Genomic DNA, 24,170 nt, shown 5'->3' on the forward strand with positions numbered 1-24,170 from the left:
CAAAGTGTGTTTTAAATCTGCATCACTGATTTGTGTCATTAAATTAGATCTGCTCTTTCTGCCCCAACAACAAAGTCTTATTTAAGCGATTAAATATTAGTTCTGTTAATATAGTTATTGTAGGGACGCTCTGAACTCGTCTACGGCCCAGATTCGGTGGACATGTATGTGCAGATTCCTGTGTGATAGATAAAACGCTGTGATTAAAGCCATTCACGCAGAGTGGATTCCCCACTCTGCGTGAATGGTACTCGTGGTCATTGATCAACGGTCATCATAATTTGTATGTTAACGATGATGAAACTGACACCAAGTTTCAGTCCTTATGCAGATGCACCGAAGAAGTCACGCTGATGAGTGAAAACACGACGTCCAGATGAACAAAGTGAACTTTCTGGGAATTCTTTACCTGGATGATTGAGGACTAACCATTTGTACATTTATGTGAGTGCATTATTCATGTGAAAGTGTGTAGCGTAGTTATTTTCAATAACTTTGGGGCTGTTTAGCATCTCTTTAAAGACAAAATCCTTTTAAGTGTTTTTGTGCTTTTTTCTCTTCGTGCGTGGTTTGAGTAAGTTAGCCATCATCGCAAACCGGCTATGTTTAGGGATTTTTTTCTTTCTCGTTGGAGTGATTCCTCTTGGTAAATACACGATCTTCGATGCAGCGCCGCACTACGCCCTTCAGTTCCGCCCAAAAGGGAAATGACGCCGGTGCAGAAAATGGCGTCCGCAGAGCCTGTGGTCCGCTGTGGCTTTTTACCCGTTTAATTTAGCTCCGTGTGGGGGGTCTGTGCGATTGGCAGATGGACGCTGATGCCAACATGGCAGTGCAACGCTGCCACCCGCTTTCTTGATCTCGGAATCGAACTCGCAACTTGATGTCCGACGGAGCCAGAGCTGGCTGGTCGAAGAGGGGTTGTGGAGATTCGCACCGCCGAGGTGAGACGGCTGGATTCAGGCTAAGCTAAAGCGGCTCCGCCGGTCTAAGCAGCTGTCGGAGCCCCTGTAGCTCCAACTCGGAGTCGTGACAGCGAGTTTAGCCAAACACGGAGCGAAATATCCGCTCAGTTTGCGACGGTTTCCTCCTTTATCTTCCACAAATGTACGCCGCCATGTTCCGTCAGTACAGCCGAGTGTGGGGACCGTTATCCGCCAGGGTTAGCCTTTGTTTTGGCGCTCCAGTCGCGGCTCGGAGCAAGCTGTCCCCCCGCTGCTGTTTGAAGAAGTAAACACGGAAACCGAGGGCAATTTAAACCGCGTGTTGGTGCAGATTTAACACGTTAGCGGGAGGCTTATTTTGGTGACAAGTGTGCGGATGTTTTCTTTTTCACCTGGAGGCAGACCCAGGTGAGGTCAGCCACCGGGTGAGAGAGATGAAAACGAGGCTAGACCGATTCAGCGAGCTGCTTTCTGTTGCCTACATCCCGTTTTCACTGAAAGCAGTGCTGACAGGACTAATCAGCTATGGTACCAAACAAGCTTAAACAAAGCCTCAACTTTCGTTAACAATTTAGCCTTAACACACATTTCCAGCTCCGCTAGAGTAGCTTAGCATGATCCTCATTTCTCAGAGGCGGAAGACATTTGGCATATTCACAAAAGCATTAATATAATAAAAAATCTCAATCTTCATAATTAAAACATCTCAAACTGGGACACGCACGCACACGTGGGACCTGACTTGGAGAGCAGGTTGAGAAGAAACACCTCTCACACAAACGAATGTATCTGTTCAGTACTTGTCGCTTTAACGTTGGATTTTCCTTTAAATTGTCACAGGTGAAACTCTTACCAAAGAGCCAGTAAATTAAATATTCATGTAAACTGCAGAGGATGTGTGTTTTACAGCACTTCTGTGCACGAGAGCTGTGATTTACAAGGCCCTGAATGCACCGTGGACTGTTTGATGGGTATCCTCTTCATCTAAGCCTTCTTTGTCTCTGAGAGCATCTTTTTCTGTCTCCCGTCAGAACCAGGCAAGCACAAACACAGGAAATGCGAGCGGCCCCTTAGCGCTCAGCCGTCGAAGCCTGTGATTGTTCGCCCGGGCTCCAAAAGGTACGTCAAACACGCAGAACTGCACCATAAATATACATTTTTATCTCCACGCTGCCCTCCTCCAGACCATCTGCCTCATTTCGGCCGCTGAGTTTTAGGATGTGATGGGGGAAGGGCGAGGGGTCAAAGGTTAAAGTCTTGGCTCCTTAAATTTAGCTATGATACCAGTGATTTTTAATGCTTTAGAAGTTATTCTATCAGATTTATTTCCACTTCTTCATGTACAGATGATGAAAAAATAACAATACTTGTAGTTAACTGAAATACCGAACTTAAATCGCTAGTAATAGTGATTCGATGGGTTATTTCCCACGTTTCTTTCCCATACACGCTGTTATTCCTGTCACCCATAGCTTCCATCTCCTACAAAAGTAACCTTCAGTTTTCTGTCCTTCCCATATTTTGAATCTCTTCCACGTCTCATTTTCATTTGTTTCTTAAGTATTGGTGTTTAATTAGATCTTTATTTTGGTTGTTAAATTCCAGTTTATTACAGTCTGGGTGGTTTTAAATTCAGGGGTTATTTTGGTTTCATCTCTTGAAAACAATAACTTTATATCTGACCCCAGAGTCTGAGCTTTTACCATCTGTGTCTTCAAATAGGGGGAAAGAACACAATCTCATATTTAGACTGAAGTTCGGACCCAAAAAGCTACATCAGGGTATCGTATGATTTCGCTGCACGTCAGCAGCAGAAGAGCTGACGTAGCTAAAAGCAGCATCAGTTTGGAGGGATTTCTCTTCTCCTGTTCGGTCTGTGAGGAGGTCGCATGTAGTGAAACTGAGAGCAGAGGAAGTAGAAACGGGCACGGTGTGCATCACTAGTCAACTAGACCTTTAAAAGGTGATGCTCTTGCTAGCTGGAGGTGCTGGCCTCGTACCGTGATTGTTGTCATGAAGTTATCAGAGTCTGACAGCAAAATCTTGGAGGATAATCAGCAGGTAACCAACAGAATCCTAAATACAACTGATTTCCATGCCAGCCTGTTCCTGAGGTGGATAACCTCCAAGATTTCCCCCCAAAAAACAGAATGCAGGCTGTAATAAACTGGAATCCTCTTTTAATCCCACCATCATTTTACCCCCATTCAACTTTTATTTATATTTTTTGTATCATGATGAGTAAACGCACTGAGTTGATCATGTATATGAACACTAAACTGCTGAAATGAGACTAAAAGCATACGGATGATTTCTGATTGTAAATCACATGTTTCTGGTGGAAGTTTGCAGGCGTTCACGCTTTAATTGTGTTGGCTTTGTCGTCCAGGTGATTGACGCTCAGAAAAGGGACTTTGTTAGCATCTGCTGGACACAAGGGGCACTGTCCTCTGATTGGCTCGGACAACCCCCTCTGACATGCCCGTGGCCAATCAGAGGTGAGTGTGCTGCGTGTGTGTTTACGTTCTCGGTGAGCACGTGTGAGTTTCTGTGTGTTTGTGTTGTGTGTGCCTCGTGTGAAGGGTTTTCTCTCTTCTCCGTCAGCTGGTGTGTTGCAGTTGGTGCGCGGCGGCTGAAGTGCAAAGCTTTTTAACATCCCTTTAAACGACCTTCCAGCTCCTCGCTTACTGTTTCTCAGCACCTTTGTGTCCTTGGAGAGACGTCTCTTCTCTGTGTGTTCAGTTGATTTTCGTGTGGTTGTCATTTCCTCACGGTTCATCCCTTTCTCCTCGTTCACGCTTCTCTTCTGGCTCGCTCGCGCCTTCAGGTGTGTTATGTCGGGGGCGGATGTGGAGGTGTACCTGTCTCAGGTGCACGATGGGAGCGTGTCGTCGGGCTTCAGGGCGCTGTACGAGGAGCGTCTGCTGCTGGACGTCACGCTATTGATCGAGGAGCACCACTTCCAGGTACGCAACTACAGCACATGTCACACAATGGTCCATTTGAAGGATGACTCTAGGTTTGGCCTTTCTCCTCCTTTGACCCCGTTTGGTTTGCTCCTCCCACTTTCAGGCCCACAAGGCGCTGCTGGCCACCCAGAGCGACTACTTCCGGGTCATGTTCACGGCAGACATGAGGGAGCGGGACCAGGACAAGATCCACATGAAGGGGCTGACGGCTGCTGGGTTCGGCCACATTCTCCGCTTCATGTACTACGGCTCGCTGGAGCTCAGCATGCCCACGGTGCAGGAGATCCTGCAGGTAACTCGCACGCAGTTCAACGGAGCTCCTTGTGAGCCTCAAAATTCAATCCGCAGTCGCTTTAAGAACGCGTCTTCCTCTCCCCGCAGGCGGCCATGTACGTCCAGCTGACGGAGGCGGTGGAGTTCTGCTGCTCCTTCCTGCTGGCTAAGATCTGCCTTGAGAACTGCGCCGAGGTCATGCGTCTCCTGGAGGACTTCAGCGTGGGCGTGGAGGGCGTCCAGGAGCAGCTCGACAACTTCCTGCTCGAAAACTTTGTCCCACTCATGAGCCGACCCGACTTCCTGTCCTACCTCAGCCTCGAGAGACTGCAGGTTTGATCAAACGAGCGCAGATTTTAACTATAAATGCAAAACGTGCTTGTATGTCGCGCTTTTCTTTGTTATGAAGTCTGAGGAAAAGTTGTTAAAGCGACAGTTTAGAGTCAGTTTGACAAAGAAAGACGTTTCTAAACTGATAAAATGATCGACTATAATCTTTATTTATAGAAAGATTCTGGAACTAAACTGTTTTACTACTTTCTGATTTAAAAAACTCATCTGAAAATGTATTTACTCTTCTTAATTTGCACTCCTGCAGGCATCCTCACACCTTTAATAGGAGCGTGTTTTATTGACAGTCCTGGGCTGTCTGACTCCTGGTGTGTGTTTTAAAGAAAAATGCAAATACATTAGTGAGGTACAAATGGCCCAGACTGCAAGAGAAATGTTTCCCGGGGGGTTCAGGAAAAAGCGATGAGCAAATTAAAGGCACATTTGCTGTTCTCAGTACTCATAAAGTGCATTTTATGCAGCAGCTGTCGGTAAATACCAACGAGAGAGTTTAGCGGTTTCATGGTGGATAAATCTCACCGTTAAAGTCAAACTAATCCAAAGTAAAGCCTCCACGGTCCTGTTTAAGTCCTTTTTTAACCTTCTCGTTCCTGTTATGTGTTAATTCGTGCAGATGTCAGTAAAGTCATGTAGCCAGCTTTAATAAGGAGGTGGAAACATAACCTGAATTCATTCCTATGAAGTGTTAGTTAATCTGAGACAAAGCAGCAAACACAGAGTGTGCAGCTGTGATCACAGCCTCTCTGTGAGCTGACGGTGCAGAGACGTATGTGGAGAATAAGAAGTTCTCCCTGAGAGGCAGAGGAGGTGTAAGAAAGAGACGGGAGAGGAAGATTATTACTTTGAGATGTAGCAGCTGCTCAGTGACATTTGATAGAATAGAAATTTAAAGCTTACGTGTAATCGTAGGTTTAGACCTGCAGAGACTCGGGCACATGCACAGGTCTCTGATGGGATGGATTTTCTGTTTTGGGAGTAATATTTTGTTGAAAATGCTCCAGAGATGCCTTAATGTTTTCTGCTGTATTGCATTTTCTTATCTGCACTGTTTTCTCTAGTTGCTGTGGATTGATCTCTTGTGGTCTCTGTAGTGTTTGTGGAAGTTGCAGTGGCAACAAACCTGCTCTGCCCCTCTGTGTCTGATCCAGGCGTACTTGAACAGCGACGCTCTGAGTCGCTTCCCAGAAATCGAGCTGTACGAAGCAGTGCAGGCGTGGCTGCGGCACGACCGGCGGCGCTGGAGGCACACGGACACCATCGTGCAGTCCATCCGCTTCTGTCTCATGACCCCGGCCAACATCTTTGAGAAGGTGAGCGCTGCTTTCTGACCGACGTAAATGGGGGGCGGTCGCCTTCATTTTTTGAACTCCGTTGGCTCGACGCAGGTCACCGTAGCAACGTTAAGCCTACAGCCAGCTCCATAATTCACAGCTTTCCTCCACTCAGGTGAAGACGTCGGAGTTCTACCGTTACTCCAGGCAGCTGCGGCAGGAGGTCGATCAGGCTCTCAGCTACTTTCATGATGTCAACCAGCAGCCTCTGGTGGAGACGCGCTCCAACCGCATCCGCTCCGTCCGCCCGCAGACGGCCGTGTTCAGGGGAATGATTGGCCACAGCATGGTCAACAGCAAGATCCTCCTGCTGCAGCGTCCAAAGGTAGCCGCTCGTTTACGTACAAAATTGGCTACATGCTTGTACCTTTTTGTGTGCTTCCTGTCTGACACGTCTATCTTGCCTCCCTTTCTGAGCGCTCCTCGTCCCATCGGCTGTTGGGGAGAATATCTCCGAGTTGCCTCGCTGAGCCTGTAATCCTCCTTTAAAGTTCAGGATGGAGTGTTTGGATCTAACTGGTTACCTGTGTCTCAGGTGTGGTGGGAGCTGGAGGGACCTCAGGTGCCGCTGCGACCCGACTGCCTGGCCATCGTCAACAACTTCGCCTTCCTGCTGGGCGGAGAGGAGCTGGGGCCCGACGGTGAATTTCACGCCTCCTCTAAAGTGTACCGCTACGACCCTCGACAGAACTCGTGGCTACGCATGGCGGACATGTCTGTGCCCAGGTGAGAGAAGCCCGAGGTCATGGCTGCATAGTGAAGAGCTGATTTCCTCGCCAACCTTCTTCTGAGTTGTTTGTTTGTCGTTCGCAGGTCAGAGTTCGCCGTGGGCGTCATTGGAAAGTTTATTTATGCCGTGGCGGGCCGCACGCGAGACGAGACCTTCTACTCCACGGAGCGATACGACATCACAGAGGACCGCTGGGAGTTCGTGGACCCGTACCCCGTCAACAAGTACGGCCACGAGGGAACCGTCCTGAATGGGAAACTGTACATCACGGGCGGCATCACCTCCTCCTCCACCTCCAAACAGGTGTGCGTGTTCGATCCGGGCCGGGAAGCAGGAGGTGGGGGCGGAGGGGGGAGCGCGGGCGGGTCGGACTCACACAGGACACGCGCTGGCCGCGGCCCGCTGCTGCCCGGCACCCACGCCAGCTGCTGGGAGAACAAATCTAAAATGAACTACGCCCGCTGCTTCCACAAGATGATCTCTCACAACGGGAAGCTGTACGTGTTCGGAGGCGTGTGCGTGATCCTGCGGGCGTCCTTCGAGTCGCAGGGCTGCCCGTCCACGGAGGTGTACAACCCAGAGACTGACGAGTGGACCATCCTCGCCTCCATGCCCATCGGGCGCAGCGGTCACGGGGTGGCGGTGCTGGACAGGCAGATCATGGTGCTGGGCGGTCTGTGTTACAACGGCCATTACAGTGACTCCATCCTCACATTCGACCCAGAGGAAAACAAGTGGAAGGAGGACGAGTATCCCAGGATGCCTTGCAAACTGGACGGTCTGCAGGTGTGCAGTCTGCACTTCCCAGAGTACGTGCTAGAGCATGTGAGACGCTGCAGCTGAGGTCTGCTCCACCGCACGCCTCCTTTTATAGAAACGCACCGTCACGGACTGAAGGGGTGGGGGGGGCGGGATCAGGTGTTTACAGGTGGGAGACTACAGGCTTTTAAACTGGAGACCAGCACTTACCTTAAGGTGAGGAAAATGGCTGGGGCCATAGCGTTGCTCTTCCTAAACGAAGGAAGCAGCAGTCAAAGCGTGGCGCGTGAGACGCCACCCGTGAACATTTTTAGCTTTCTCAGAAAATACAGGAAAAAGTAATCGTTTGGAGGAAAGAAAAATGGTTTCATTCTGCCGCTTTATGTTCGGACTATGGTCAGCTTCCTGTTCTACTTCTCACCTTCTGTATTTAGGCGCTCCGGTCAGGCTTACCGCAGAAACGCACTGGAAGCGCCCGATTCTGATGCACCAGTCGAACAGACCTGCACCACAAATCCTACTTGAATTAGGTTCATTTCTTTTGAAGCCACCTGTTAGTGAGTGATTATATCAAACACTGGAAAATGCCCTATAAATATATAACAACAAACATGCAGTCGGGTATAGAAACAAGATGTAACACTGTAGTGTAGTCATTTTAGAGCCTCTCCAAATATACAACTGTCGACGCTTTAACCTGCTAACGGCTATCAGCTGTTATGAATTCGCTTCCAGTGCGTTCCAGCTTTCAGTCCTAATTCAGCTCTTTGCTCCCAGATATCATCAAACTACGCTCATGTTCATCCAGCACAGCATCACTGTCCTCCTCTTCGTTCCTCTGTCTCACAGTTTGAGAGTAAATGTATCCTGACAGTGATGATGATGATGATGGACTCACACAGCTTTACTCACTCTCATCTACATTCCCTGCACTTTACTGGTTGTTATTGTGTGTAAATGCACAATTTTCCCCTCCCAGCGGCTGAATGTGCTGTAATGCTGGAGACGCGTGTCTGAAATTAACTTTATGGCTGACAAGTCAAGACTGACTAAAAGAGTTGAAACATTTGAGAAACAATGGACCTCATGCAAGAACATTTTAATGCATTATGCTGATGATAAAGGACCAGAAACGATTATAAAACCATTAACCAGAGTGATGTTGTCAGAAGTACTGTTAGCTGTATGAAAAATGAGTTTTGAGGCTGAATATCAAACTCTAAAGTAGTTTTCTTGTTAAGCATAAAAAGTGACATAATTGTACCCACTCAACATTTAAAATGAAGACAGTGCACCCTGTCTTAGAACAATATTCCATTTTAACCTCTTTGAGAAACAATAGCTTGTTTATTACCCTTACAGCCAAGTTTCTGCCACTTAGCAAATACATTTGAATATATGACTTAAGGGTCACATGAAATTTCTTAATGCTGTTGAGATCTGCTAAGCTTACTGGTATAACTACAATCCGGTTTAGCTAAGGCTAGCTCTGACAATATTAGCTGGTGCATCAGCACCTAGCATTATATCCTACTGAGTTAAGTAGTACATTTAACTGTTGTTTTGTAATGCATATTACAGTTGCATCATTGGTGATTTTAAAGACACTTTAAATTACAACTTGCATGAAAATACCAAAAATAAGAGTATCTATTCAGATTTATGCAAACTAGCATTAGCCACAGTTTGACTGACTTTTATCTCTTTCTGTTCTAAACTGGTTTAGCTGCAGTCAAATGATCTTTAAACTCATTAAAATGAATGGTAATTTCCAGATGGCAAATAGGACAATATTTATACCTATCTCTATTCAGGCTTTAAGGTTAGCTGCTATTACAACAGCAGCTAGCTTTTTACTGTTTAAGCCCCCATAACCTTAGCAGTGCTAACTACCTAGTTAACCATCTATGGAACCTACTAAAAGCTGCTTAGTTAGCTGGTGTTCGCAGGAGTTTAGCTCCTTTAACTTTATTATGAACTTATTAAAATGGTCTCTGTAACATATCAAACTGAACAACCAAAATGTTAGTCTTATAAATTTACAGACAGCAACACAGGGTTTTTAATTTTAGCTAAGATTAGCCTTGGCTATCTGAAGATGGCCATCTGCCTTTGGCTGTCTAATTGGTTTTCTTTCCAAAGCTGTAAATGTATTTATCACTTATAGTGGGGAAAAGTAGTTTAAGAAAGATGAACCATAACAATAAGTCCAAAAGTAAATTTTCTGTTTTACAGCATTGCCAAGCTAATTGGTGTTAGCTTGAAGACATGGTTTGTTTCAATTGTGTCATTTCTATGGAAGGTTGTTTCTACAACTTGAAGGGAGAAAATCCTATAAAAATGAATATAAATCTGTATTTTTGGTCATCGCAAAACATAATGAATATTTATACTTAAATCTTCAAGTTTGGTATCACAAAAATTTTGACTTGCTTAAAAGTAACTTAATGTCTAACTTGGACATTTAGACAAAATTTCAAGATGCTGAAGTGAAATTTTGTTGCAAGTTGAAATTTTTACTTTTTTCAATCCGGCAGCTTCTTGTTTTGTTTGTTTGTTTTTTCTTTTTTTCAGGGGTGAAAATAAGCTTCCATAGATTGCACATCTCACAATGAAATACAGAAGTATTTCTGTATTTATTTATATTTAAATATTTATAATAATTAAAAAAAAGATCTTTACGCAAAAGTAGCTGTGGCTAACTCAGACTCTAACTGTAGCTTTGTAGTTACTATGCTTTTGTTTATAATCTATTCCATGAACTTGAGGTAGCAATGACCACAAAGTGGAAAAATAGATGGCAGCCATGATGGCTACCCTTATCAGGAGTTTAGCTAAATCTTAACAGTAAGACTTAGCTTTAGCATTAGTAAGGTGACCCATGGCTTTTTCAGCAGCTAGCTTTCTCCTGAGTTTAGCAATCTGGTTTGCTGCAAAAATACACTTTTTCTAGCCGTTTGTTGTACATGTAAATTTAAAAAGCTATTTTCTTAACAAAGGACACACTTATATTGCACATTTTTGTATATACAATGAAAAAGATCAAATCAAAACCGTGACAGCTGATCATATATGTATTTAATGTCTTGATTTACTGTTCGCACCCCAAAGATTCTTTCAAATCTGCTTCTATTCGTATTAGAGGTTCTTGCTTCAGGTTCATTGTTTCTTTGGTTGGTTTACACACTTCATATTTTATCTCTACAGACAAGATCTGTGTTTCAATGTAAGCTGCAAACACTGGAGGTCAGTATAACCAAAGCATTAAGCTGCGAAAGAATCAAACAGTTACCAGCCAGTGTTTAAATGACTTGCACCAGTGGTGTGTTCATTTCAGACATTAAGGTTTCGCCTTCCCCAGCTGATGCAAACTCCGTCTTTGTAGCTTGCACGTCTCAGCAGTGGGACGCCTCGATCCTGCAGCCCAGTAAGCCGTGCTCGATGACCAGCTCCGTGCTTGTATTGTTTTTATTTTTGTCTTTTTTGTTTTCATGAGCCAACTGTGAAAAAGGGCTAGGGCACACACTGATGCAGTTTTGTCTGTTAGCTGTATATTTAAGTTATTTATTTTCTACAGGTATTGCTTTTCACTGAGCTATGCAGTAACAGTTGTAGGATTATTTATTATGACGAGACTTCATCACAAGTCGTGTTGTTTTCAGGTCGTACCTCATCGTCTGTCCTTATTTCATACTCGGGCCGTCTGTCTTCTCTGCATGTGGCTCATCGACGGATGCTTTGAGAGGTTTTTCTTTCAGTCTTAAGGCGTACTTTAAGTATTGCAGCACCTTTGCATTTTCCTGTATGAAAGTTCTCAGAGTGTCATACTTCGCGTTCCTCTTCTTGTAGCAGCGTCAGGCTGTCCACAAATCTGTCGAGTCCTGAGCTGCAGCTTTAACAGTGTCTCTGCAAAGCCACTTTGGTTTCTTTGATGGGGACATAATCCCCAAATGGTTGAAAATCTTCCCCCACCTACACGCCTCTGCAGCAGGTGAGAGGCATGTCCCTGCAGTAGTTAATTTACGTCGCATTTCATCTCTTTGTTGACATTTCAAAAGCTTGAGTCAGCAGATTTAGGACATTTTGCTGCAGAGGTTAATGTTTTGTTTTTTTAATCAGCTAAACGTTGCAGCCATATCTCTGTACCAACAAGTCATTTAACAACTGATTTGGACACTTTAACCCAGTCAAACTCCTATAAAAATTGAAGTTGAAGACCAAACAATAACACAAAATAAACTTTTTTTTTTGCTTTTAAGTTCTGTGAACAGTTCAGTGCTTCAGATCTGTCTTAAAACTCTTGTGCTCTCTTTACTTTAGCTCAGCGCTTCTCAAACTGTGGGGCAGGCCCCACTGATGGGCCACAGAGACACCGCATGAAGTGCAAGGATGATGAGAAGCAAAATAGGAAGTGATTCTAAGCTGAATAAAATGTTTTTTGTAAGCAAATAAAACGGCGTAGATTGATTGAAATTCAAATTGGGTCCCTTTCTACTGTTAGTGATTTTAAGGACCTCCTAAATTTAAGTGCATGGTTCTGCTGTCTTAACTGAGGCAGGAAAATGAATCTCTTCATTAACTGCTCCTCTCTTCACATCTCCTCCGTGTCCCTATACTCTGCAGCTGATACCTTAAACGTCATGTGCCACTGCAGTCCGCTCGCTGCTCTTCCTCTTCTTCCTCCTTCTCTCATGTCGCCATTTGAAGAAGAAACTTGTAACCAATAAAGTACTACTGTCCCAATTCGAGGCACATCCAGTCATAGCGCAGCATCCTTTAGTCCACCAGTCTGTCAGTAGGAAAACAGAGTAGAGGATTAAAAAAAGGCATACCTTGCTACAACGACTGTATCTGAAAAAGAAAGTAAAATCAGATTAACATATCTTATAATCTGAGTAGAAACTCTTTGGAAATGATTTGTAACTTCTTTCCAGAAATAAATGTTCATATTGGTCAACTTTCACCTGCATTTGTGCTTTTCTGACTCTGTTTACTTTGTCTACATGACATTTCCCCCATTACAGATTAATGAAGCCAGTTGAAGAATGAAAATGAATTAAAACTTGCATGCAGGTTTATTATAATTATTATAAAAATCCATACAATATGCAAATATCAGCTGATATTTGTATGTGCACAATTATGACTGAAGTTGTTTATTTACTTTGCAATGTTACAGCTGAGACTGACAGAAAAAAATAGATGTAAATAAATGTGATTATTAAAATATATCACAACATAAAATTAGGAACTAACTGGAGAAGTGGGCGTCCCAGAAGCTCAACCTGTATCAGTCCTTGAGATAAGTTTAGTATTTTACCGCCACTTGTTATTTATCTTGAAGACGTTCTATATTTTTAGTTCAACACATAAGGACAGAAAGCAAGAGACTTGGGTGGAGTGAGCTTATCGAGTGCTGGCACCTGCTGAGATGCGTGTTTCCCTGATTCCCCCACCCATTAGTATTTTATTTTGTTTAGTTTTTTACATTATTACTTTTAAATTTTGTTATTTTGGTTTTACTTAGTTTTATTTTATTCGATTTTATTGTACCTATATTAATTAAAATATTTTTAATATGTTTATGTCGATCGTAGGCTCCTGGAGCATTACGCATGCGCCTCTTTCCTTGCCACTCCTCTGGCTTGCCGTAGAAAAGCGAAAGTCATCCAATAAGGAGCATGTCATATGCTAGATTGGTGAGTTTTATTCATCGTGTTCATCGTTTGTCACATGTAAAGTCATCTCGTTTTAGGTACTGGCTCTATGTTGTCGAAACTTGAGGTTTTAAAAACAAAACGACAATGAAAAGTCAGTTAAACGATGCTAGGCTAATTGAAAGCTAACCTTAGCATTGTGTTAGCTCCTCCGTATAACAAACAGCCATTAATCATGAGGAGACACCGAAACTCCTTTTTGTGTTCTGAATTCGTGTTAAATACGTGTAACTGACACCCCAGAGTCATCCATCGTATCACTGCGTGTCTAACCGGTGTGTTTACTATGCTTGTTTGCCGCCAGGTGTCGCTATGTGCCGCGGCTCCGGGGCTGGCGGGCCTGCTGAGCGGCTCGGTGCTGGCTGCAGGTGAGGGGAAGAAGAAGAGCAGCCAGCCGCCTCTGAGCATCGAGGAGGTGGGTTCAGACAGAGCCTTTCTAAAGACTTTGTTTTACTTTGTCTGTGACTTTGTTTACATCATGTTTACGACGTAGTGCACACAGCCACAGAGGTCTGGATCAGAGTCAGAGCTGACCCTGGAGGGACAGCTTCTGCATCGCAGAGCTTCAGAAGGTCACACTCTTTTTTTTTTTTTTTTTTTTTTTATTAGTAATATAAACATACAAACAAAATGCACCATATATTACAGATTCAGAGAATAAACATTTCTTACATATTAGCAACTTTCATATATAGTGAAAATAAAATATAAAGATGGGGTCACATAAATTAACAGATTATTAACTCACTAAATCAAAATCTTCTACAAAGGAAACAAAAAAAGCAGCCTTTTTCTTTTTAACTAAAGTCAAAGATTTAACCAACAGGTTTAGGTCGTTTTTCCAGTGAGCCAGTGTTGGTTTAATCTTAAAAAAGCGACATTTATGTATAAAATACTTACACAAGATTAATAACACATTAACACCATAATTAGCTTTCTTTTCTTTCAAAAACACTCCAAACATTATCATATTTAAGGTAAATGGGGTAATTTGAATCCCACTGGAATAAAGCCAGGTATGAAAATCCAACCAAAATATTTGTATAAAATTGCACAAAAAGAATAGATGGTCCAAATCCTCCTCTTCTGTTTCACAAAATACACAATTACCCGTTTCTATTTTGAATCTATCACTAAGGAGTCTATTTGTCGGGTAAATTTTATTCAAGATTTTAAATTGGACTTCTTTCCCTTTAGGAGGGATAGGGAAGGTGATATAATCAGTTCTTATTTTTTCAATTTCTTCCCTTTGGAAATCTTTTAATATGTAATTACGTCTAAGTAAATTTGGAGAATAAAGACTCCTTAATGAAGCAGAAGGTCACACTCTGTATTTGTTTCAGCTGCCGTCTCTGTACACCAGCCCTGAAGCAGCGGTGGCCCAGTACGTAGAGCCAGAGGCCGGGCCGGTGGAGCAGAGGGTGGCCTCACTGAGGAAATGGGCAGAACCATACACGAGCCAGTGTCAGGTTTGTTTACTTAACCTCAGGTGGACAACTCAAGAAAAACAGAAAATTAGTCAACCTTATGATGAACATGGACATCTGTCCAAAGCAAGCAGCACTTTATATATTAAATTATATTTGACCTGTGTGTACAGATTTTATATAGTTTCAGACTGTGGCAGATCACGTGTTCTTATAGATTTTTGTGCTGATGTATTTCTGGAAGAGAAGCTGTCATGCGGCCTAAGCTGTTGTGCTCCTGTTGTTCTTGACAGTCTCCACGAGCCTGTGGCTTTCTTTCTAATAAAGGACATTGTGGGATTCTTTTTTCTTCCTCTCTGCCACTGTTGCAGAAACATTCCCACTGAATCCAAACAGCTCGTGTTGCCTCAGAGGAGGCGGCATTTCTGTTTCTGTGAGGTTTGTGGCCTTGAGGTGAAGACGTGCAACAAAGACATGACGACGACTGGTTGCTTTCAGAGAGACGCCTGGGAACTTGTCTTTGAAATTTCTTTGCTTTCTGTTCTCCTTTCGTTTATCTCCTTCTTTCTTCTTCTTGGTTTTCTTTCTGTTTTTCTCTCCCTTGCTCTTGTTGTTCTTTTTTCTTTCTACCGCTGTGCCTCCTCACCTTTAAGCCTACCAACCATCCTCCTTTCTTTCTGTCCTGCTGTTCTTCCTTTCCTACTGACATCATTCCTTCCTTCCTCCTTTCTTACCAGCTGTGCTTCCTGGCTTCCTTACTTCTGTCCTTCCATTCCTTCTTTCGTTCCTCACATCCATGATCCTGCTATCTTTCACCCATTCATTCCTTCCATCAGTCCTTACAGGGAGTGCAGAATTATTAGGCAAGTTGTATTTTTGAGGAATAATGTTATTATTGAACAACAACCATGTTCTCAATGAACCCAAAAAACTCATTAATATCAAAGCTGAATGTTTTTGGAAGTAGTTTTTAGTTTGTTTTTAGTTTTAGCTATTTTAGGGGGATATCTGTGTGTGCAGGTGACTATTACTATGCATAATTATTAGGCAACTTAACAAAAAACAAATATATACCCATTTCAATTATTTATTTTTACCAGTGACACCAATATAACATCTCCACATTCACAAATATACATTTCTGACATTCAAAAACCAAACAAAAACAAATCAGCGACCAATATAGCCACCTTTCTTTGCAAGGACACTCAAAAGCCTGCCATCCATGGATTCTGTCAGTGTTTTGATCTGTTCACCATCAACATTGCGTGCAGCAGCAACCACAGCCTCCCAGACACTGTTCAGAGAGGTGTACTGTTTTCCCTCCTTTAAATCTCACATTTGATGATGGACCACAGGTTCTCAATGGGGTTCAGATCAGGTGAACAAGGAGGCCATGTCATTAGTTCTTCTTCTTTTATACCCTTTCTTGCAGCCACGCTGTGGAGTACTTGGACGTGTGTGATGGAGCATTGTCCTGCATGGAAATCATGTTTTTCTTGAAGGATGCAGACTTCTTCCTGTACCACTGCTTGAAGAAGGTGTCTTCCAGAAACTGGCAGTAGGACTGGGAGTTGAGCTTGACTCCATCCTCAACCCGAAAAGGCCCCACAAGCTCATCTCTGATGATACCAGCCCAAACCAGTACTCCACCTCCACCTTGCTGGCGTCTGAGTCGGACTGGAGCTCTCTGCCCTTTACCAATCCAGCCACGGGCCCATCCATCTGGCCCATCAAGACTCACTCTCATTTCATCAGTCCATAAAACCTTAGAAAAACCAGTCTTGAGATATTTCTTGGCCCAGTCTTGACGTTTCAGCTTGTGTGTCTTGTTCAGTGGTGGTCGTCTTTCAGCCTTTCTTACCTTGGCCATGTCTCTGAGTATTGCACACCTTGTGCTTTTGGGCACTCCAGTGATGTTGCAGCTCTGAAATATGGCCAAACTGGTGGCAAGTGGCATCTTGGCAGCTGCACGCTTGACTTTTCTCAGTTCATGGGCAGTTATTTTGTGCCTTGGTTTTTCCACACGCTTCTTGCGACCCTGTTGACTATTTTGAATGAAACGCTTGATTGTTCGATGATCACGCTTCAGAAGCTTTGCAATTTTGAGACTGCTGCATCCCTCTGCAAGATATCTCACTATTTTTGACTTTTCTGAGCCTGTCAAATCCTTCTTTTGACCCATTTTGCCAAAGGAAAGGACGTTGCCTAATAATTATGCACACCTGATATAGGGTGTTGATGTCATTAGACCACACCCCTTCTCATTACAGAGATGCACATCACCTAATATGCTTAATTGGTAGTAGGCTTTCGAGCCTATACAGCTTGGAGTAAGACAACATGCATGAAGAGGATGATGTGGACAAAATACTCATTTGCCTAATAATTCTGCACTCCCTGTATATCCATCCTTTCTTCTATCCTTCCATCCATCCTTCATTAACCTCGTCTCTCCTTCCATTATTCTTCATGTGACACAGGAAATAATCAAACCTGCCATCAGACAGAAGTCTCTGTTCTGTAGTTGTTGGTAAATAGTAAAACGCTCCATTAACAAGTGAAATTCAGCATCTTTATGTGTGTCTCTTGTTTTTTGCAGGAAACTGGCCGAGCTGCGTTGGAGAAAGTGGAGGTGAGTAAATGCTGAAACGTGTAAAAATATTTTTCTCGTTACATTTCATTGTTTCATTTGTTTCTGAGCTGAAATATTCACAGCATGCACAGTAAGTATAATATCGAAAACGATCCTGAAACAAATTTGGCCCTTATGAGAGATAAAAAATATACCTGAAACCAGCCTGAGGAGGCTTTGGGCCTCGTGTTCAGGGTTGTATCTTTTTCTTGGATCCTTGTAACTTCTTACAATCGGACAAATACCAGACATTATTACACAAAGACCAAGGCTGAAAACAATGAGACAAACATGATAAAAGAATCTAATTTTAAAAGGAAACATGGATATAAAGGTCAGAACAGTATGTCATGAAGAACCCTGTACGTACGTCGGCTCTGTAGGTGAGTGTGTGTAAGTGAGGAAAAAACGGTGAATAATCCAAAACCTGACAGAAATATTGATACTGAAAGTGAATTAAAGAGTTAAATAGCTGTTAAAAACAAAACTATCAAACTCTTGTGTGTCGTTTCTTTTTGGTCCACCTGATGATCTTTGGACCTCAGCAGGTGTACCAGAGGGTGGAGCCCGTCATCGGCACATCAGTAACGACAGTCACAGGTGAGGAAATGCTCGTCACTTTAATCAGCTGTTTAACGAAGGCGTGTGTGGCAGCCTGTTTGTGTTTGAACATTACATTTAAAATCTCCCTAAAAACCTTTGAGCGCCGTCACTCTGTCCTTCAGACGTGTACCAGTTCCTCAGTGACCCTCCTCCTGACCTCTACCCCAGTGTGGCGGCGGTGGGTTTCTCCGGCTTCCTGGGACTTTATTTGGCCAAAGGTAACGTGGGAACATCGGCTCTTTCTCACTGATGAATCGCGTCAGAGGGACTAATAATGAGTGTTACAGTTTAGGTTTTTACAAATGTGTCTAAAGCGACCTTGACAAAGTGCTGTCTCTTCACATTTTTCTCCGTGTTTTGCTGCTGATACATTTGGAGCCCTGCAGCTCCGGGATAATCTCCGTCCGCCCTCAGAGAGGAGGCTTGGAAACGTGTTAATCTAAAGCTGCTAGATCGTGTCTTATGTGGCTGCTCACAAACGTATAAATATTATTAAAGTGGATCTCCTCTGCTCGTGTCCGTGGACTCTGCTGGAGAGCAAAATAATCCTCGTTCATGTAGCCGTGCTTTTCCACACTTAAATGTTTCGTTCGTTTAAAGCAGACTCCTGTCTGTTTTCCCCCTTGCTGTTGTTCATTTGTGTAGATGTAAGCACGGTGGTCTCACTCAGGTGAGGACCAAACAGACCCTCTGCAGGAGGATGTGGTCTCGGTCCAGACAAACGACAGTGTGTTTGGTTTATGGTGTGAATGTGATCAAACCCAGCTATCGGGTGTATGTTGCAGGTTTGAGCTAAACAGCTTCCTGCAGCCAGACTGCAGGGCTTCCAGCACAGAAGCAAAAGTTCTGCACACTGCAACCCTAAATCAATGTTATGTTGGTCAATATACATTTAATGTTGTGTTATACACAAGTAATACAGCTCATTCATAAAGTCCCAGACACAAAGCATCATTTTGTGTCTCTTTGATCTTATTTTTAATTAAAAAACAGGTTTTGGGTCACGGTTAGTTAATGTTTACCTCCTGCAGCTGTAATCTCACAGTTACATAAAGAAGATCAGCATTATAAAGTCATGCCTGTAAACCTTTTCCTCTTTGAGCATCTATACTGTATTTTTATGTGTTTGCACTCTCTCACACACACACACACACACACACACACACACACACACACACACACACACACACACACACACACACACAGTCATGCATTTACTCTGGATTAGTAGCTGCTCTGTCTTTGAAGTGAGATATTCAGTGACCCAGTAAAAAGTGTGTACAGGTAACGAGGAACAGAACAAAAGGTGACTGACTCTCTCTCCCCCTCTCCCCCCCCCTCCCCCCTCCCAGGCTCCAGGCTGAAGCGGCTGGTGTTCCCAGTTGGCCTCATGGCCCTGAGCGCCTCCATGTTTTACCCTCAGCAGGCTGCAACCGTGTTGAAGGTGTGTGTTTATGTGCTAACACACAGCAGAACAGTATCTGAGTGTGACTGTTTGTGACAAAAACATAGACTGTATCTAAAAGATGGTCATAAACACCCTGATTGGCTTCTTGTAGCCTTAACTCTGACGTCTTAGCCTCGTCCGTGATGCTTTTTCGGAGCCAGAAGTGTCGGCACTGCAGATGGATCACACAGATGCATGTGGCTGCTAATTAGAGCTGATAGGGGAGGATTGTTGCTCCTGGATCACTCAGAGTCCCTCGCCTGGTCTTTTCTGGTTGATTTAAGTCTCTTACTGTCCTCGTATCCAGAGGCTAACATCTGCCCACACCACGTACTGTGAAAACATGATAAATGTGATGAAATTAGTTCTGTTTCACACTGAGGAACAACTGTTGCTGTGTTTACTTTGTTTGAATCAGTGTGAACGCTTCACCTGCTGCAGATAAAAACATTCAAACTCAGGTTTAGTTTTCTTTAATATTTCCCACAGCGCTGACATGCAGTCAGGAAACAGCTGCCAGCACCTCTGCTTGTTTCAGTTATTTTAATTTTTAGCCACAAATAAATTTTGCCGGAATTTGTTCCACGGAGGAAATTAACCTCCTGACTTTCTAAACTTTATCAGCCCAGCTCTGACGGACGAATCCCAGATGAAATCTTTCCAGGGATCATTCGTAAACACGTTGTGTGTTTGATCTGTGACTCGTTTCCTGTTCGGAAAGGGTTGTGTTTCCGTGCAGGAAGCCCGGGCTGTGAATTGTGTTTCTAATTTCCACTTGGGTGGTTTTAATCACTTTGTTTCCTTCACACGAACGGACAGAGCGAGACAGAGGCACACCCAGGCAGATGCACACAGCTGTAACATATGCAGAAGTGAAACAGAGGCACGGTGAGGATGTGAAAACATCTGGTCTCACGACTTAAAAGTGTGTCGGAGTCCACTCGGATGTCTGTAATGTTTCCAGTGACGTTCAGATTCATGAAAACCTGATGCTGAGCTTCAAAATCAGAAATGAAAACAGGAAACCAGGACTGAGGGACGCATCCAATGAATTTAATTTTGTTTCCAGTAATAAGGATGACATCGTTCTTTAGCCTTGTTTATGCTCACCACGTTGATGTTGCGCTCGCCATCTGTGATGTCACCGCTGACACTACAGCCATGTCACTTTTTATACTGGCCAGTCTGCTGCTTCCTCCTCGGTGATACAGGTCGTGTCGCCAGGCAGAAAAAGTCTCAGTGTCAGCGCTTGTATCAGATCAGAAGAAGTTTAAACAGGAAGCAAAGCGACCGCAAAGTTGTCTCCAGAAAGTCACGTCCTTATTTCAAGCTGCTGCAGCGTCTCGCTGATTAAAATACAAACAAGTGAACGATCCCTGGTTCGATCCTGGAAGGAGACGCAGATCCCTTTGGGGCTGCGTTAGGAAGTAAAAACTCTTTTTGTCGCACGTACATGCTTCAGATCAACAAACAAAAGGCAGTTTTTAAATGATGATTTAATTTATTAAGCAAAAAACATCCTAAAGATCTCAAAAAGCAACACATGTCACGATCTAAAGAAACGACAAAGTCACTGACAGCCATCAGATTTACATTTCTCAGGCTTTGAGATTCCAGTAAACCACTGGGAGAGCTATCATACCTTCCCAGTAGTGGCCAGTCTGCCTGGCTCCATGAGGTCACAATAGAACCCAGAACAACATTCAAAGAACTGCAGGCCTCACTTAAGGTCAGAGTTCATGATTCAACAATATAGGAGCAGTCACAGCAAAGGCCCGGTGTCCTCTGTGCTTTAATCTGGTCTTTGGACAGCTGAGAGCATCTGATCCACAGACCTCAGTGATCTTGCAAAAGATCAGAAAGGTATGAGTGTGCAAACCCACGCAACGCCTTAAAAACACATAATAAAACCTTAAAATGAATTCTAAAGCTAACTGGCAGCCAGTGCAAGGATGCCAGTATGGGAGATATGTGGTCTCTGCTGCCGAGTGACCAGCTGCAGTCGACTGACTGATGACACCGGAGTAAAAACTATTACAAACGATGGCATGGATAGCTCTCTCAAAGTCTCTCAGACAGAGAACGGCTTCACTTTAGTAAGTAGTCAAAGGTGAAAGAAACTGGACTCGATGACGGCATTAATCTGTTTATCAAACGTTGGAGTCAAAAATCAAATGAAAGGTTTGGACTGGCTTTGGAGTCCAGACTGAAACTGAGATCATCGGTGTGACCTTAAACAGGCTGTTTATGCTCAAACATCCTCCAGTGTGGTTGAATTTACACTATTCTGCAGAGAAGAGTGGACCAAGTTTGTTCACATCACTGTGATCGTCCACAGTGATGTAGACAAACTCACTGTCAGGTATCACAGAGGCTGACTGCAGTTCTTGCAGCTGAAGGTGGGACAGCCTGTTATTAGTCTGAGGAGCTTGGAAAGAAAAGCATCTGGACTTGTTTAAGTTGCTTGAAGACGTTTCACCTCTCATCCAAGAAGCTTCAGACGCTTTTCTTTCCAAGCTCCTTAGACTACGATGACCAGGATGACTGAGAACCTTCACAGACATACGACCGGTTATTAGGTTTAGGGGGCAGTTACTGTTTCCCACAGGGCCGCGTAGGTTTGCATGACTTTTTTCCCTTAATAAATAAAATTATCATTTAAAAACCGCCTTTTGTATTAACTCAGCTTTTCTTATCTGACTAATATTAAAATTCATTTGCTGATCTGAATGTGTGACAAATATATATTTTTTAAATCAGGAAGTGGGCAAATACTTTGTCGTCATGGTTCTTTTATTGCTTTTTATAAAGTCTGGTTTTATTTTGATTTCAGTTAAAAATAATGTTCCCCTCTAGCTTTGGTTTAAGTTCACTGTAATAACCTTGGTGTAGCCTCTGAATCAGATGTGAAGTCTTCTCTCCTTCCTGAGTTGCAGTGCCTGTAACATTTGTTAAATATTAACCAAAGGACGACATGATGAGCTCAGTTTCGCTGCTAATGGCAGAGACACCGGCGCACGAGTGTGAACGCACTCAGCACAGAACTGTGAATCTCGCTCAGCTCGACACCAGAAGCTTAAATTGAAATCCCCACTTTTTATCATTTATTTGAAATGTACTTATAATTCAAGGAAATGCTCTTTTTCTGAGTTCAGTGGTAATGATGGGGGCACCATCATAGCTGGCATGGCTGAGCAGGTGACGCTTACATCAGAGGCTCGAGTCCCGGACCATTTCCTGTGTGGGCCTGCCCACTAACTGTCCAGTAAAGGCTGAAGCTTGGAAATAAACCATTAATGAATTAATGAATCATTCGTATTACAATTAAATTTGATATTCTTGTTATTGATCGTGGCTCAAGAGTTGGCAGTTTGTCTTGTAATTGGAAGGTTGCCGGTTCGAGCCCCGGCTTGGACAGTCTTGGTCGTTGTGTCCTTGGGCAAGACACTTCACCCGTTGCCTGCTGGTGGTGGTCAGAGGGCCCGGTGGCGCCAGTGTCCTCGCCTCTGTCAGTGTGCCCAGGGGCAGCTGTGGCTACAACGTAGCTGCCATCACCAGTGTGTGAATGTTGTGTAAAGCGCTTTGGGGTCCTTTATACTAAGTGAAGCGCTGTACAAAAACAGGCCATTTACCATTTATAATTCCAACAAAATTCAGCAGCGACCAAACGTCAGCTTCAGAGATCATTTTCTATCTGTGCGTCTGCGTTTAGCTGATGTGTTTCGCGTTTCCTGCAGGTGAGTCGAGACTCGGCGTACACCTGGACTCAGCAGGGCCGCGCCGCTCTGGAGACTCTGTGGAAAAATCCACCGTTTGGCAAAAAGGAGGTGAGTCTGCGGCGGATGCTTTTCATGTGTTCGGTTTGCTGTTTTGATCTCCTGACGTTTTTTTTTTTTTTTTTTGTGTGTGTGTGTGTTTGTGAAGCCTGAGAAGAAAGAGCAAACGAAGGGCAGCAACACGAGCAGCTGAAGACGGCGAGCCGCTAACACCTGTGTACCTCCCAGAGCTGACAGTCGTTACATGTGAGCTTCACTTTGAATCTTTCCAAAACACCTCCGCCTCTTCCCAGAAGCAGTTTGGCTCATTGCACTGGACACCACCTCCTCTGTAAACATTCCTTCTTTCTCCTTCGATGACTTCAGCTCCTCCGGTTTAACAGAACAGGTCACAGTGACCTTTCAAAACACTTCCTCGTGCTTTAACGTCCCATTCTGCTACAGAGACCCACTAAACTCTGCCAACAACAGCATTCAGATCAGTCCGATCAGTCGTTAACACATTTTTATTCATATCTGTCATGATTTTCTTCTTCTTTTCTCCTATTTTGAAGTAAACTGAATATTTTGACTGTTTGAGCTGGGATCGACTCCTTTCTTTAGTTTTTACTGTTTATGTCAGTGAACTTAGACGGCATATATCCCAGAGCTTTGCCTCTGTCCTCTGGAGGAGGATGTAAACGAATGAAGTCGTCCCCGATGTAGTATTCAGGTCACACTGTGATTCTTATAATCCTGATTTAATGCAGTGTTATTGTGTGCACCCATCTTCAGGTATTAATGAACTGCATAATATCCATGTCTAACATTGTACTGTATATATTATGTGTAATTAAATCCAGCATTTAACACTAAAACTGCATTTATTTTTCTCTTTTGATAGTTACTCATAAAAATGCATATTTAAATTATTATTATTATGTGATTACATCCTTAAATCTCACCTGTATGTTGTAGTAAAGAAAAATAGATCTCACTGTTTTCACAAAGACAACACAAAGTGCTGAACGGTGCAGTTCCTCTAACGTCCACTAGAGGCTGGGCCTAAAGGTTAGTCACCTCTCATGGATTCCCATGCACATCTGTACCACATCTGTACATTTAATTGCTTTATAGAAACTGTCCAGAGGGGATTTTATTTTAATAAGTTATCCGTTTGGCTGCTGGTGAGCCTTAAAGTGAACAGCTGTCACTTACAGCTCCACGTA

At 43.5% G+C, this 24,170-nt stretch overlaps 2 protein-coding genes across 8 annotated transcripts; both read left to right on the plus strand.

Annotated features, from left to right (window-relative positions):
- Positions 1-364: 364 nt before the first annotated feature.
- On the plus strand, positions 365-7,495 carry klhl15 (kelch-like family member 15). Of its 4 annotated transcripts, none has more exons than XM_085287603.1 (10): positions 365-444; positions 1,976-2,063; positions 3,334-3,442; positions 3,772-3,910; positions 4,017-4,205; positions 4,295-4,519; positions 5,686-5,847; positions 5,984-6,193; positions 6,404-6,594; positions 6,682-7,495. In XM_085287603.1, exons 3-10 carry the CDS (start codon positions 3,423-3,425, stop codon positions 7,439-7,441), a joined length of 1,896 nt encoding a protein of 631 aa, XP_085143729.1. In that variant the 5' UTR covers positions 365-444; positions 1,976-2,063; positions 3,334-3,422; the 3' UTR covers positions 7,442-7,495. The 4 variants fall into 4 exon arrangements, with proteins under 4 accessions (XP_085143729.1, XP_085143727.1, XP_085143730.1 ...); XM_085287604.1 differs by lacking the exon at positions 365-444 and adding an exon at positions 894-944 and having other exon boundaries at positions 3,334-3,676; XM_085287602.1 differs by lacking the exon at positions 365-444 and adding an exon at positions 894-944.
- A 31-nt stretch (positions 7,496-7,526) lies between these two features.
- On the plus strand, positions 7,527-23,819 carry apoob (apolipoprotein O, b). 4 transcript variants are annotated; one of them, XM_085287677.1, is made up of 9 exons: positions 7,527-10,816; positions 13,379-13,489; positions 14,418-14,543; positions 17,104-17,136; positions 17,682-17,736; positions 17,862-17,957; positions 19,092-19,183; positions 22,924-23,013; positions 23,111-23,819. In XM_085287677.1, exons 1-9 carry the CDS (start codon positions 10,664-10,666, stop codon positions 23,153-23,155), a joined length of 801 nt encoding a protein of 266 aa, XP_085143803.1. In that variant the 5' UTR covers positions 7,527-10,663; the 3' UTR covers positions 23,156-23,819. The 4 variants fall into 4 exon arrangements, with proteins under 4 accessions (XP_085143803.1, XP_085143800.1, XP_085143802.1 ...); XM_085287674.1 differs by lacking the exon at positions 7,527-10,816 and adding an exon at positions 12,940-13,056 and having other exon boundaries at positions 17,685-17,736; XM_085287673.1 differs by lacking the exon at positions 7,527-10,816 and adding an exon at positions 12,941-13,056.
- The last annotated feature ends 351 nt before the right edge of the window (positions 23,820-24,170 follow it).

The sequence above is a fragment of the Mchenga conophoros genome, linkage group LG9 (assembly GCF_057382185.1).
Source record: "Mchenga conophoros isolate Kocher_MC1m ecotype Shallow Benthic linkage group LG9, M_conophoros_male_GT1.1, whole genome shotgun sequence".
NCBI classification, from domain to species: domain Eukaryota; kingdom Metazoa; phylum Chordata; class Actinopteri; order Cichliformes; family Cichlidae; genus Mchenga; species Mchenga conophoros.